The sequence below is a fragment of the Pisolithus orientalis genome (genome assembly GCF_024613125.1).
Source record: "Pisolithus orientalis strain OTSU chromosome Unknown F5J12scaffold_3, whole genome shotgun sequence".
Classification (NCBI taxonomy): domain Eukaryota; kingdom Fungi; phylum Basidiomycota; class Agaricomycetes; order Boletales; family Pisolithaceae; genus Pisolithus; species Pisolithus orientalis.
Window position 1 is genome coordinate 636,149 of NW_026260784.1, and position 13,152 is coordinate 649,300.

Below are 13,152 nucleotides of genomic sequence, written 5' to 3' on the forward strand. Positions count from 1 at the left end.
GCAGTCACTATGGTTGTCGGCTTCCTGCGGGTGGTCTGTTTACGACCCGCGGCCATTCCTGAGCAGGGGTGGTGTACGTCGTGCACCAAAAGTCTCCGTAGTGGGGGGCTCTTCAAGTTGAATTAGTAAAAAAAATCCATAAAGCGACAGATTGCGGTGTCTACGCCGGAATATAATATTGAGGCACAGCCTGTCTACCAAAATAACACAGACCTGTCCTGTCTGATTGACTTGATCCTCATAGCTGTCGACGGTCTCAGGCTGCACGTTGTGCAGTGCGTGCACCTCACTGGATCCATCAGGGTTTTCACCATTGTTCTCGCCACCATGCACGGTTCAAGCCCAAGCGAGACCAGCGAGCTCGAATTCGCTTTTCCGTCGACAGACACCAGCGCTCATGGTGTTGCAGACGAGACGGAACCGCGCTGGTCAGACGAGCTGGTCGATGGCGAGTGGACAAAGGTAAGTTCCAGCTCCCAGCTCTTCTTTTTTTTTTTTTCCGTCTTTGTTTTTTTCCTGCGCTTTGTCCCCACGAAGAAGACAAGGGTGATGGGAACCGACTTTCATTTGGGCATCGATCAAGGACAGGCTTGCTGATGTCCGGTCTTTTCATCTTCTTTTGCATGCTGTTCACCCTTTCCCTTGCTGTTCGAAACGATCCCAACATATAACGCGCCTCATCCACGCTGTCCGTGGTTCTGCTGTCGCGTGGCTGTTCGACACCTCCGATGTGCGCGTGCTCAAATACTATATACTATAGCTCTACCACCAGACCTCGCACCACAGTCCCGGAAAGAGCACTGTCGACAAACACCACCTCGACAGAGCTTCGCCCATGCCAGCCTCGGTTCGCTTCTCCCACCAACCGAACTCACCAAGAGAACAGGCGCACAAGTCGATTCTCGACTCGTGGTTGTCCCGTCGCTCCTCTGTGCACTCCGCCAACACTGCCTCACACGCAGCCCACTCCAACCCCAGCAGCTCGCACGGCCACACCCCAAGCCTGAACTCCAAGCTCAAGGGGAAAGAACGTTCCCTAGACAGCCCACTGTCAAGCCCCGTCGGGTTTGGCTACGGACACGGTGGGTCTCTCCATCCTTTTCTGGCAAAGCGCGGTGGTCGTGGTTTTGCCCTCCCTTTTTAATAAACCACTCCCCTATCCCATATGCTTATGTTCGTGCAACTTACTGGCGGGTTCTTACAGACGCGGACCATGTCGTGTCCCCGACTTCGAATACATCCCCTTCCATCACTTCCCACGAACCATCGTCCCGTATCATACCAATAATTCCTCGCCCTCCGTCATCCAGCCGAAGCGCGCCACTGCGTAAGCAGCGGACCAGCCTTCTTGTAGCCGCTACCGATGTACTCGGCCTTCGCAAGAAGCTGGGTTCGGTCTCACGTAAGAAACCCCCTCCTCACCATATATCCAGCGTAAACTGTATACCCGATATCATCGAAATTAACGCTCATAGTGACACTACCGTAACCACCACCGTTGCTGGAGCTATATCGCATATGGACCAAGAACACGAAGAACGCGAACGTCTGAGGGATGCCGCTGCTCAATCGATAGGGCTCGAGTGGTTACATGAGCCGCGTAAATGGGATAGTCTCTTGTCCCTTGCCCCTCCGGATCCGCAGGAGTTTCCTCAGCTGCCCCCCTTCCCAGCTACCATTAACGCACTTTATCCTATGACGCAGATGACCGCGACACTACCCAAATTTACCCCAGCATCTTCCCTCCTCGTATATGCCCTCGCTAAGCAGTGGAAAGTTAGGACCCTCGTCCTCACGTCCAATGTGGCTGGTCACAAGACCCACGTGCATTTGTTCAAGAATACATCGGCAAACGAGGTCGAGTTAGAGAGATTGGAAATTACCGAAGACAGCGCTATGTTTCTTGCCGAAGAGGACGTAGGCGGTAGGAAGAACGTGATCAAATTGGTGGGCAAGGACGTCAGTACAAAGAAGCACGCCAATGGCGGCAGTCATACGAATGGATCCACGGAGGATTCCGCGCGCGCGATGTGGTTCCTACAAATCACTGACCGTGAAGCATCTCAACGCTGGATAGGAGCTATCAAGAATGCAGTGCTGAATCACAGGTAAGCCAATAGACGCCCAACCAACCCGTTACACCCGTGATTTGACGTGGCGGAACAGGTCAATCCGTGCCGGCCTAGACATTCCGGCGTCCAATGGAGTATATGGTCCAAGGGGCGACATGGACGTCATGCTCTCCATGAGAATGCAAGGGATCGTCTCCCCTCAACCTCCCAAGAAGGTTTCATCTTCGCCCTCCCCACCACATTCTCTTCGCTCACTTGGGATGAATGCTCAGTCTCTGCCACCTTCTAGTAGTATCAAGGATATGTTGACCAGCACTCGGTCCCGCTCGCCCTCTCTAGATTCACCGCATTCCCCACTGGTTTCTCAGGCTCACACAGAAGAGTCTTTCGGTGCCATGGGCACAAACCTTTTGACGTTCTTCCGCGGGAATACTGCGTCCGACAGCAGCTCCTCCCCCGCATGTTCCCTTCCCCTCCCCCTTCCGCGTAGTCAAGCCCAGTGTTCACCTGCTGCTAGTGTGCGGTCTGCGAGTACGACAATGGTTATACCCGGAGCGGACTTAAAGATTTCTAAAGAGCGCGATGCACCGGTTCTTTCGATTTCGCCACCGTCGATAGCAAGCACTCCACCGGGCTCCATCACGCCGCCCGCCGCATTTCAGGCAAGCATGAATTCAGGTCCTCTGCCTCTTCAGCCTCCGCCGCGAAAGGCGAGGGGTCACTTGGCGGTTCCCCCTCCCACAGCCAAGCGAGAGCGAGAAGGATTATATAATCATCCAGGGGATAACCGCAGTGTGGCGGGTAACTTTGGTGTTCAACCTGCGGAGGTATTGCCCCCGACGCCTTCCCTCGTTGTTATGCCCGCCGAAACCCTACCGCCCAGGGACCTCTCTCCTGGACCGTTCACTGCGACAAAGCTGCCGGACTTAGAGCCGCCATTCAGTGCGTTCTCCAACGCGAACGTACAAGCACCGTCGTCTCCGCCGTTAGCAGCTGCGCGTTCCTTGTCACCTGATATTGCAGTTCCAACGTCCTCCGAAACCCGTCCCAGCAGCCCCTCAAGCTCCAAGCGTTGGTCCAGAAAGATTGGCACGCTTCCCCAACGTCCAGCGCCGCCATCGGGACCTCCACCCTCCGTACCGGAAATTGAGCCTGCACAACCGGTACTGCACCTACACGTGCCTCACCCGTATGCAGCGGATGAGCTTGCGAGCAGTGTATCATCTAATTCTCGCACAGACATAAGCCCTCATAGCGCATCGTCGTTGGCCCAGAGTTTCTGGAAGCGTGCATCCAGTTCCTCCGCGTATAGCGTAGAGTCATGGAGCACTACAGACTCGAGGGCCGTCGCCGAGCCTACGACTACACTGAGCGCGTCAATTCTGTCTTTGCCAAATCCAACAGGTGAGATCACAGTATCTTCGTGGTCGTTATGTCGCTAATTGGGTGTCGCGTGACTTGTAGCAAGCAAGGTTACTGCACCTAAGCGTCGATCTATGCCTCCCCCTCGACCTGCCCCAACGCATGCACCTCCGCCCGCCCCAGTCGTGGACCCAATTGTGGAGCGAGTAACCGTGCCTCAGTCACCGCCGCCTCCGAAACAACAGTCCTCTCCAACTACTCCCCCACAACCACTGAAACCCCTTCGAACATCTATAGCACAACGGGCACTACGGCTGTCTTTGACGTCGCCTAAACCACCACCCTCAACAAGTCTCCCACCACGACCGGACGAGCCAGGGTTCTTACGGAGACATCGCCGGAGCTCGAGTAACAGCACGGCCGAAGGGCTCCGTGTTTCTTCTGAGCTACCTTCCATCCCAGGTTCGCCGCCGCGCTCGCCGTCCCGTTTGTCGGGTGTGGGTCAACCGCGGCCGCCGTCGTCGGCTTCTTCGGTCCGTAGCCTATCCATCAAGCAGCGCCTTCGCATCTTGAGCGCTCCCTCCTCTTCCTCGCCACCGCCAACTCCGTCAGGCTCGAATTCTCCTCCCCCCTCAACTCAACAACTCCAACCACTACAAATCCAGACCCAAACGAAAGTGCAAACAAAAGCGCGAAAGCACATGCCAGGTTCTCAACATGCTCAAGTTACTAGTACGCTAGATCTCGACGACGATGACGACGATGACGATCCGCGAACGCCCTCACACGCCCAACCTTCACGTCCGCCCTTCGGGCTTGGTGAACACATCATGGACATCAACGACCCTAGTTTTTTATCCCTTACGCCAATTGAAAGCCCCACTGCTCCGTCACGCAATCCTTTCCGACCGCTTCCCACGTGCCCCGGACGCCCAGGTACACCCATGACCGAGGGTGAATTCGAGTTCATGGCGCTATCTCCACCACCGCCCCGCAGGGGCTCGAAACAGATCTCGGTCACAGTCGTGCAGCCGGAGAAAGGTCCTCAGTCTGAACTTCCGCCGTTCGGGGCGACAAGTCCTGAGGCAAACACTTTAGCAGCGGCACTCGCGCGGGGATCGGTGGTGTCCCTCGGTTATATCACGATGTAGATGTTCTTTGTGCTTTTCTTGTTTGCTGTCGCTTCTCTTATCTTGTGTGCTACCACTATATAATCTATCTGTGGGCCTTGAATTTTTGTTTGCACCTCTTCTGAATATGCCCAAAGATTTCTTCGTTATCAAATAATGCTGTGCTATTCAAATTTTTGTAAGCTCATTTCATCCACGCCTACCTTAATACACATCGCCAGTGTATCCTTACACTCGCCAATACGATTCCATGAGATTACGGAGGTAACATTGCTAGTAGGCGAACTAGGTTACAATGACGACTACAATAACAAAAAGCGATCAATAATGAAATCATGCAAAGCTGTTTTCTACATCAGCACTATCATCTCCACGTTCCATGCTAGCGAACTGTTCAAACCAGGATCAGTATTACAGACATAGGGAGCGGATGAGAAATGACTCACAGTCAAGAACGCCGCAGGGCGATGTTCTTCAGCCCAGAACAGCAGTGGCGTATCCAGCGTCATGGTGTATGGCAAGTTGGATGACCAAAGCTGTGTAAGGCCAATGCCGTAGTTCCAAACTTTGCCTTCCGGAACGAGCGTCATACCGAAGATGCGATCAGACAAGAGGAGCTGAACCCTTTCGGACATATTGGGGTTGAAGCCTGACGGATTGGCAGAGTTGTCCACATTTTTGCGACCCCATTCAAAGCCGGGGATCGTAAGAGAATACGATGACAATGAAACCGAACCTGGCGTGAAAGACGCCGTGACACATATTGAAGATGGGCCCCACTCAGAGTGCTCAGCCATCAGCTTGGCATGAGTTGTGACATCTGTAGGTGAGAGGTGGTTGAGTTCCAGCGCCTGAGTCTTTATCCACCCAAGAGGCTCAAGATCCTTGAGTAGGAAGTCGTCCTTTGGAAGCTGTGACGGAAGCTCAACAGTATTGTTACTCCCACGTTGAGGTGGCCACGCTATTGCCTTAATTTCCTTTACTTGCTTGTTATCGGGAGGCGATACCCCATAAATGAACGCGGCCACCTGCGTCCGGAGGTCGGCGGCTGCGATGAACGCGCGAAGGACGTTCTTCGGTAAGACGTAAGTGTAGGATCCGGCGTCATCTTTCACGTCGTCATTGGACACGTAGATGTGCTGCAAGCGGAGAGGGAGGTGGGTGGCGGAGATGGCACGGACACGCCAGTCAGACTTGCTACTGAAGACTTGTTGTTCGTAATTGGTTGTAGTCACGGTTTGTATTGTGTCGCCGTGAATGTTGCTTGTTTGACTGCGACGCGACGTCAGTCTCGTTCCTTAGAAATATGAACCACACTTACGTCTGAACGGCAGTTACTTGGCCTTGTGCTTCGGTACTCTTCTCCAGTTCCGCCATCTGCTGTCGTTGTACTGAGGGTGCGACAATCTCCTGGCCGAGAATGATGTCACGAATTTCACTGGCAGTCAACGAAGCAATGTTGACGTTGTTGCGCTTGCCGAAGTCCTGAAAACATTGTGAACATCAGTCCAAAACACTAACTTGTCAATGACTTACAGCTAGGATAAGGTCTTTCATTGCAACCTCGACCTTGATCCACTCCTCATCCGTGAGTGTAGGCCACACAAAGTGCGGCTCGGTAACGGTGTTCTTGTCTGGATGGAGAATGACCTTGGCTTTCTCGTTATTGACGTGCAGCCCACGAAGTAGTAAGATGAGGCGAGAGAACGCCGTGTAACTTGAGATCGATTTCAACCAGTCATCGTACAAACTAAACAGCACCATCTGAGGTTGTGTGGCACGCTGAAAGACGTTAAGCATGCAGATCTCTCGACCACAAATCACCAGGGCACTTACAAGGATAAGGTCACCGAACTTCTCCATCTTCATGCAAGCCTGGAACGGAAGTTGAAGCTCACTACCCTTTATGACGATATTCGGGAAGTCGAGCAAGTGGACCTCGAGTGGATCTAGATATTTCGTCAACAGCGTGACTTGGACGACGGGTTATCTATGGACGTACCCAACATGCCCTTGCGAGTCACGATCACCTGTTTGGGCTGCTCTTCGACGGGCAATGAGCGAACCAAGGCAGCAACTTCCTCGGCAGTCTTCCACTTCGCGAGTTGACCGAGACGCTTCTGACCCGCCCACACACTCGTGTGGATAATTTTCAAGAACAATTGACCCGATCTCGGGTTGAAGATAAAGATCGCACCATCTAAAAAGGATATCAGCTGGGCGCCAGGAATACTTTGCGGTGCACTTACTAATAGGCTTAGTGGTCAAGTTACCCTCGAAAGTCTTGTGGATGGTGACCCGGTAGACGTTAGTATCATCAACGAACCAAATGATTTGGTTCGAAAACAATTCGGAGTAGTTCTGGCTATTCAAGTAGGGTTCTGTCGGCTCCGAGGAATAAAGCTGGAGACCCTTGCGAATACGCTCTCGCAGCACGTGGCAGGCGGGGTTCGCTTTCATGATCTTTGTCATTGCTTGCTGGATCAAAGGTTTCATGCCAGGGAACCAGTTGCCATAAGCCGACCAGAGGTTGTACGCCAAGTCCATGCCGATCATAACGCCAGTGGGAGACGGGTAGATACTCATAGAATCAGATACCTGAGAGGAACTTATCAACACATTATTTAGGAAAGCAACGAAGAACATACATAGTCCAAGAATTTCGCACGTGTATAACGCTCGATATCGTGCGAGTCAAAGTCACCCCAGCGAAGCTGAACGTCGATCCAGTATTTGTTGCTCGTTGTACCATCCAACACGTCCTTGTTCTGTAGACAGAACATTAGTAGGTGCAATCTTGGTATGGCATAAATATGTAGCATACGTCAGTCACGAGTGAAGGCCGTGTTATGTTCCACTTGTAGGCCGAGAACAATAAGATATCCGCACAGGATGAGTTCATCTTGTAACTCTTTCGAGGGTGAATTGTTTCTTTTTGCACCGTCTCGATTTGCAGGGGCTCGAGTTCCTGATCAAATACTTGACATAAGTCCATGACGACACTCTCGTGAACTAGATAATTAGTTAGCAGAAGTGACAAAATACAGCAGAATCGAACCTACTCTTTTGCCACAAGTGGGCACGGAAAATCTGGATCAAACTAATCTTCAGGGTGGGGATCTTGCCGTGCATGAAGATACCCGTCAGATCAAGTTGGACCTGGAAACCGACATAGACATTTGCTCGGTTGATCGTCGGGCTCCACCAAAGCGTGAACCGACGGTTGGGAATTTGGTTCAAACCCGAACGTTGAGCATTCGTGAGTTTTTTGTACCGCATGGACTCTTCGAAACCCGATGCCTTCTCCCAGAAGAGACCCTCCCAAGTTGGGAAATACGTGCCCTTGAATAACGTGTGCTCCAAGATACCTTCGACACCACCCAACGCAGCGATAACATCGACTCGGTAGTTGTTAAGCTGCCAAAGCTTTCCGTCGTGCCGTTGTGAAGTCCACCAGAATGGATTGCTACGAGGGCAGTTAGACGCAGCATTCGAAGAAAAGGAATAAACACATACTGTTTGAGCAGCTGGTATTGCTTCCAATCTGTACGAACACGCCAACCGCGATCATAGGCGAGACTAAAGAACCAGTTAACTTTGTTGATTCCACATATAGCGAAACGATAAACTTACGTATGACGATCCTTCTGGAAGAGAGTATTGATACGGGGGATACCTCTGTCCCAGCTATCTTCGAGGTCTTCCAGAGTAAGACGACGATTTTGAGCGTTCGCTTCCTTCCGCTTCATGGAGTACTCTGACCAAACACGCGCTGAATCCAGGAATTCCGCCTCCCATGGCTGGAGATAACGGTACAAGTTGGGTATGAGTTGGTCCTCCTCGTGGGACATACCGGCGCGGAAGTGAGTAACTATCAAGATATTCGTTAGTGGTTGTAAAGACCCGAGAACGATGATGTATACTGACCCCCAACGTCAGTTTGCTTCGACCACCTCAGGTCGCTTTGTGGAATCAGAACGTGACCCATCGACAACATACCGAGACCACCAAGCTCCTTCGGCGTGTAGAAAACGACTGGCGGGAAACGTGAAGGCATCTTACTGTTCAGCCCGATCTTGACACGGGTCTGAATCTTGTTCTCAGCCTTGACAAGGGCATCCAACAACTCGTTGGTGTGGATGACAGCTTCACGGTAGTATGTCATCAGACCGATCAACGCAGTATTCCACTTGTTCACAATCTTGGAGAATGTTGTGGAACCGGAACTCATAAGGACCTGTCGAATACGGTTGTTGAATTGTTGGATACCTGGAAAGTTTGTGTGTCAGGGGAAAAAGACCCAGCAACCAATGTATAATAACGAACCTTCATCAGATACACGGAGGAAGGCTTGCGCAGTACGCTCTTTGGTCTGCTCATTTGTGAGGTTCCAAACCGCATCCTTCAGCGAGAACTGCTCTCCGCCCAACGTCCTAATCTTCGGTAGTATCCGAACCTCGAAACCACTCATCGAGAAGAGTAATTGTGGGTTCTCTCTAGAGTATACACTGACGAAAGTGTCTTCCCATTCAATGGTGGTTAGCGACCTGGGCAGACTCTGTTTGACGTTCCAGAAGACGGCTCTTCCAAGGTTGACATCGTGTTTAATAAGCCGCATGCGGCAGTCCCGAGGCCAGCAACGCTTGTTGTTGTAACCTATGACATTGTTGTTCGTGGGGTCGGGATTGGCGCTGAGATAACGTTGGATGAGGTCGCGAGCTTCATCAGCGGTGAAGCGGAAGAGAATGTGCAAACGGTCCACGTAGCGAGAGTAGAGACGGATCGGATGTCGCGTTTCGGTGGCAGAATCACGGTACTGCAAGAAATTGTTTGGCATTTGAGGCGGCCCGGCCATCTCACTGGCTCGCTGCAGGCCGAGGACGAGAATATCAAGGACGAGCCCGTAGTATTGGAACACAAACGCTGAGAACTGCAACCCGCGAATAAGACCGTAGGCGTTCGTATGCGCCATATCCTTGTAGGTAAGCACAGTGTTGTTCTTCGCAGTTATGTAGTCCGCCAAGTTGTGGTCCATGATCAATCGGAGGAGACGGTTGAGGAGCGTTAGGTCGATCTTCTCATACACTCTAGAGAAGACGGTTTCCATCATAACGACGCACTCTCCTTCGCTTGTCTCCCAAATATCCGTTAGGTTGTTGATACCCTGGCACCACTATGGAACGAATCATTAGCATTTGCGACGGTCGCGTACAGGATAGCATAGTCCTTACCTTGTAAACCAATAGCGGTGGAGGCTCCGTATCTGCAGGCTTGATCCATGCAGGGAAAAGTCCACGCTTGTCAGCCTCGAAGAACAAGAACTGATCAAGGTACTACAACCAAATCATCAGCATGCAAAAAGCGGTACGTAACAACAATAAAACCTACCGCATCGGTAATCTTCTCTACCGGCTCAATGTCGTAACACGGGATGAGCTTATCGTAAGTATCGAAAAATTCGATGCCTGCTTCCTTGAAAGCACGTTGCGTCAAGAGAAGACGTTTGATTCGCGACAGACCTGAATGCATTGTTATAAGTCAACATCGCAACGAAGAAATGAACTGGAACTTGCATTCGTGAGGATTATCGTAAGCTTGCTCGATAAGTGCCAATTCCTCTCGCTGCGACTGGTTGAGACGGCCCTTGACCGAGTACGCCTCTTTAAGTTTCTCGAGCGCCAAGACAAGCAATTTCGTATCATGCTTGTAAGACAGAGGGCTAGTATTGAAATTAGCAAAAAATCTTAGCAGTACGAGGAACATTCGACTTACGGGAAGGGTATGGGAGCGAATTTACGACTTTCAAGCCAGTGGACGGTCGCAGTGTAGATGGCGACAGCCTCTTCTGCACTAACATATGGACCATCCTTCAGGTAGCCGTGCTGCCTCTCCTGTTCAGCCTTCAAGTATAACCCTAAATGACACGTTATTAATATCACGACGATAGTTCAGACGACACTCACGTGTGAGACGCCCCAAGTTCTTCTTTACGACGGCCTTGTCGACAGTTGCACCACGTCGAATACGTTCCCGGTTATAATGGGCTACACTGACCCACCAGTCCGCCTTGTTTTTCACATACCGGAGGATGATATTTTCAATGGCAGTCGGCATTCCTGGAACTTTCCAAGGGATGTTGGCCTTCCAGCATCTCCAAGCTTCGGACAGATGTTGCAAAATGGTCTTCGCTTTGTTTTGCTTGATTGACTCGGGCATCATGTCGAGGATATCGTGCATAACTGCCGCACGCAGTTCAAGATCGTAATGCGATTCGACACGCTGCTTGGTAACAGTTTTGGCGATGCCCTTGCTATTACGCCCTTCGAACTGACGAGCCAAGAGATTGCCTAGCCAGCGTTCGAGCAGCGGGACAATACCGCGCATGAAAAAGAGCCAGACGCGCCATCCAGGAGCCCAAAAGCCGCAACCGGGACCCTTGCCGACGGGACCGGTGTTGAAACGGTAATAAATTAAGTGCTTGAGGTCCTTCGTCATGCGAACTTGTCTCATCAACTAGAAAAATCACGTGTCAGCAGAGAGGAATGCAAGATAAACAGGTAAAAGCTGACCTTATACTTGTAACGGTACATTCCGGTCAATGCACCGATGTGGCCAAAAATATATTGCAGCGCATCAGCGAGCTGAAACGCATCGACGTTGCCGAGCCGGTATTGGACATGGGCATCAACGACAAGCTTGGTAAGACGCAAGATCTCGCGGCAGAGATGGAAAGCATTTCCGAAACGAGACTTCTTTCGCTCCTTCGTTGTCAGCGTCTTGACAGGCTTCAAGTTCATGTTATAGTCAAGGATGCAGGTAATTCAGATTCTACGGGACAGAAAAGGAATCAGAGTCACTTCCACACTAGAATTTAAGATAATAATTTTACCTTGCGATGGATCAACAGATTAAGCATGTTGTAGCCTTGCCTGCAGACTTGCAAGCCCGCTTCTACCCAATCCAGTCTCGTCGTTTGGAAGAACTTCGTCGCTTTGAGCTGACGGAATAGATTCTTTCTCGTCATAGCTTTCTCCGGGCGGCTCTTCAATTCGTTGAGTACGAAGCACTTGAGAAGCTTCTGGTACGACACGCGAACTTTGACAGGTTGGCCTGGAGGACAATGCTCCAGATACCAATTCTTGACGAGAGGAATGTCCTGAGCACGCCTTGTCCGTCCCGAACGGCGGTTATACGGATCGGGTGCCCACCACAGCGCAATACCTTCAGCAGCCAAATCGTTTTCGAGTGGCTGCTCCGCAAGGAAAGGCTCAACATCCTCAGGCAACTCAAAGTCGTCGTCGTCCGCACCATTAGGCCCGAAAATCACATCTTCATGCGAAACCAGAGGTGCATTCTTAGGCGTCATACCCCGGAGAGAAATGGGGTTGATAAGTGGGTCGAAGTAGAAGGCGGGAAGGTCAGGGTCGTCAGTACGGATGTACACATTCTTGGGGTGATGGTACGGTGACAGGTGAACCGAACGGGGAAGGGAGTTGTAGAGATGGGGGAAGGCGACCTTGTACTCGGTGCGAATCTGTTGCCGAATGATGATCTTGTTAATGTCATTGAACTCGTTCCAGTCCTCATCAAACAAGTCCATGTCGCGATAAAGAGGCTCGAACTTCGGTCCCCCGGGAATGGCCATGTTTAATGCCTTGGCGGTGAAGAACGATTTTTTGTCGAAAAGATAAGCGGAATTGTTGTCAGGTTGGTCCGACAGGAGAGTACGGCCTAAACGGTACAAGTTAGCCATGACGGGCAAGGTCAGTGACCAATAACGGTAGGATGGCCCGTTCACAGATGGCGTGTCGATCAACGGCTTGGGGTCGTAGAACCAATCGATGATCGCAGCGTCGTCTTCCGTATCCAGTTCCAACTGAATGGCTTCCAATGGTTCGACATCCAAAACGTTGTCACCATAGTCCAGCGGCGGTTCTTCGTCGTCAAACGGCGGGAAACGCATGCGCTTGAAGTGTCTACGGTCTCGCTTCTCTCGACGCATGGCAAGCCACATGGCACTCCATTGAGCGTGATAAACAGGTTCGATGACACGGGGGATTTCATTCACGAAGGTGATAGCACCAGTGATGTGATATAGCACGGGGACCTCACGAACTTGCTCCCATGGATAAGGAATATTCTCCAGCAACTTCATGACTGCGTGAGGTACGTACTTGAGTGCACCAAGATGGACACGCTTGTCGTTTCGGAATTTGCGGTTGCTCATGTCACCGTGGTCCTTAATGATTTTACGGACGTGCTCTGGGGGCAAGTCCTGGGCGAAAGGGTCAGTAAAGCCCTGAGAAAAAAAAGTGTACACACCTGTTTCCCCATATCGACGTATCCGCCCTTTCGTTTCTCGCCATACCTCCTCTTCTGCATCGCAACCCACTTCTGAGACTTCTGTGAGAGCATTTCGGGGGGCATACGTGAGCCCGAGCCCTGACCAAAGCCTGGCGGTGGCGTTGGCATTCCAGGCGGTGGCGGTGGCATCCCGGGTGGTGGCGGGGGCATGCCCGGTGGCGGGGGAACAAAGCCTGCGCTCATCGTCGTCGATGTTGAGGGCGACGGTGAAAGATGCGAGCTGC

At 51.6% G+C, this 13,152-nt stretch overlaps 2 protein-coding genes across 2 annotated transcripts; one reads left to right on the plus strand and one right to left on the minus strand.

The window, feature by feature from the left end:
- Window positions 1-582: 582 nt before the first annotated feature.
- Window positions 583-4,829, plus strand: F5J12DRAFT_801178 (uncharacterized protein). Its single transcript, XM_051744357.1, has 4 exons — window positions 583-1,082; window positions 1,205-2,108; window positions 2,167-3,476; window positions 3,537-4,829. The coding sequence occupies exons 1-4, from the start codon at window positions 836-838 to the stop codon at window positions 4,583-4,585; spliced, it is 3,510 nt and encodes a 1,169-aa protein (XP_051604126.1). The 5' UTR covers window positions 583-835; the 3' UTR covers window positions 4,586-4,829.
- F5J12DRAFT_801182 (pre-mRNA-processing-splicing factor) lies at window positions 4,830-13,149 on the minus strand. The gene is made up of 22 exons (XM_051744358.1): window positions 12,887-13,149; window positions 11,454-12,839; window positions 11,134-11,349; window positions 10,528-11,077; window positions 10,337-10,478; window positions 10,108-10,283; window positions 9,953-10,083; window positions 9,796-9,897; window positions 8,891-9,737; window positions 8,492-8,833; window positions 8,198-8,435; window positions 8,081-8,143; window positions 7,627-8,030; window positions 7,389-7,576; window positions 7,213-7,332; window positions 6,814-7,162; window positions 6,567-6,764; window positions 6,401-6,513; window positions 6,101-6,346; window positions 5,886-6,049; window positions 5,011-5,836; window positions 4,830-4,954 (listed from the first exon to the last, which is right to left on the minus strand). The coding sequence occupies exons 1-22, from the start codon at window positions 13,109-13,111 to the stop codon at window positions 4,898-4,900; spliced, it is 7,083 nt and encodes a 2,360-aa protein (XP_051604127.1). The 5' UTR covers window positions 13,112-13,149; the 3' UTR covers window positions 4,830-4,897.
- Between the last annotated feature and the right edge of the window lie 3 nt (window positions 13,150-13,152).

Excerpts from the sequence above, each read along its gene's own strand:
- F5J12DRAFT_801178 (XM_051744357.1), top strand. The coding sequence starts at position 836 with ATGCCAGCCTCGGTTCGCTTCTCCCACCAACCGAACTCACCAAGAGAA. Across the intron at positions 2,109-2,166 it reads AATGCAGTGCTGAATCACAG|GTCAATCCGTGCCGGCCTAG; the intron begins GTAAGCCAATAG and ends GTGGCGGAACAG. Across the intron at positions 3,477-3,536 it reads GTCTTTGCCAAATCCAACAG|CAAGCAAGGTTACTGCACCT; the intron begins GTGAGATCACAG and ends CGTGACTTGTAG.
- F5J12DRAFT_801182 (XM_051744358.1), bottom strand. The coding sequence starts at position 13,111 with ATGAGCGCAGGCTTTGTTCCCCCGCCACCGGGCATGCCCCCGCCACCA. Across the intron at positions 10,479-10,527 it reads GAACTTGGGGCGTCTCACAC|GGTTATACTTGAAGGCTGAA; the intron begins GTGAGTGTCGTC and ends CGTGTCATTTAG. Across the intron at positions 9,898-9,952 it reads TAGAGAAGATTACCGATGCG|TACCTTGATCAGTTCTTGTT; the intron begins GTAGGTTTTATT and ends ATTTGGTTGTAG.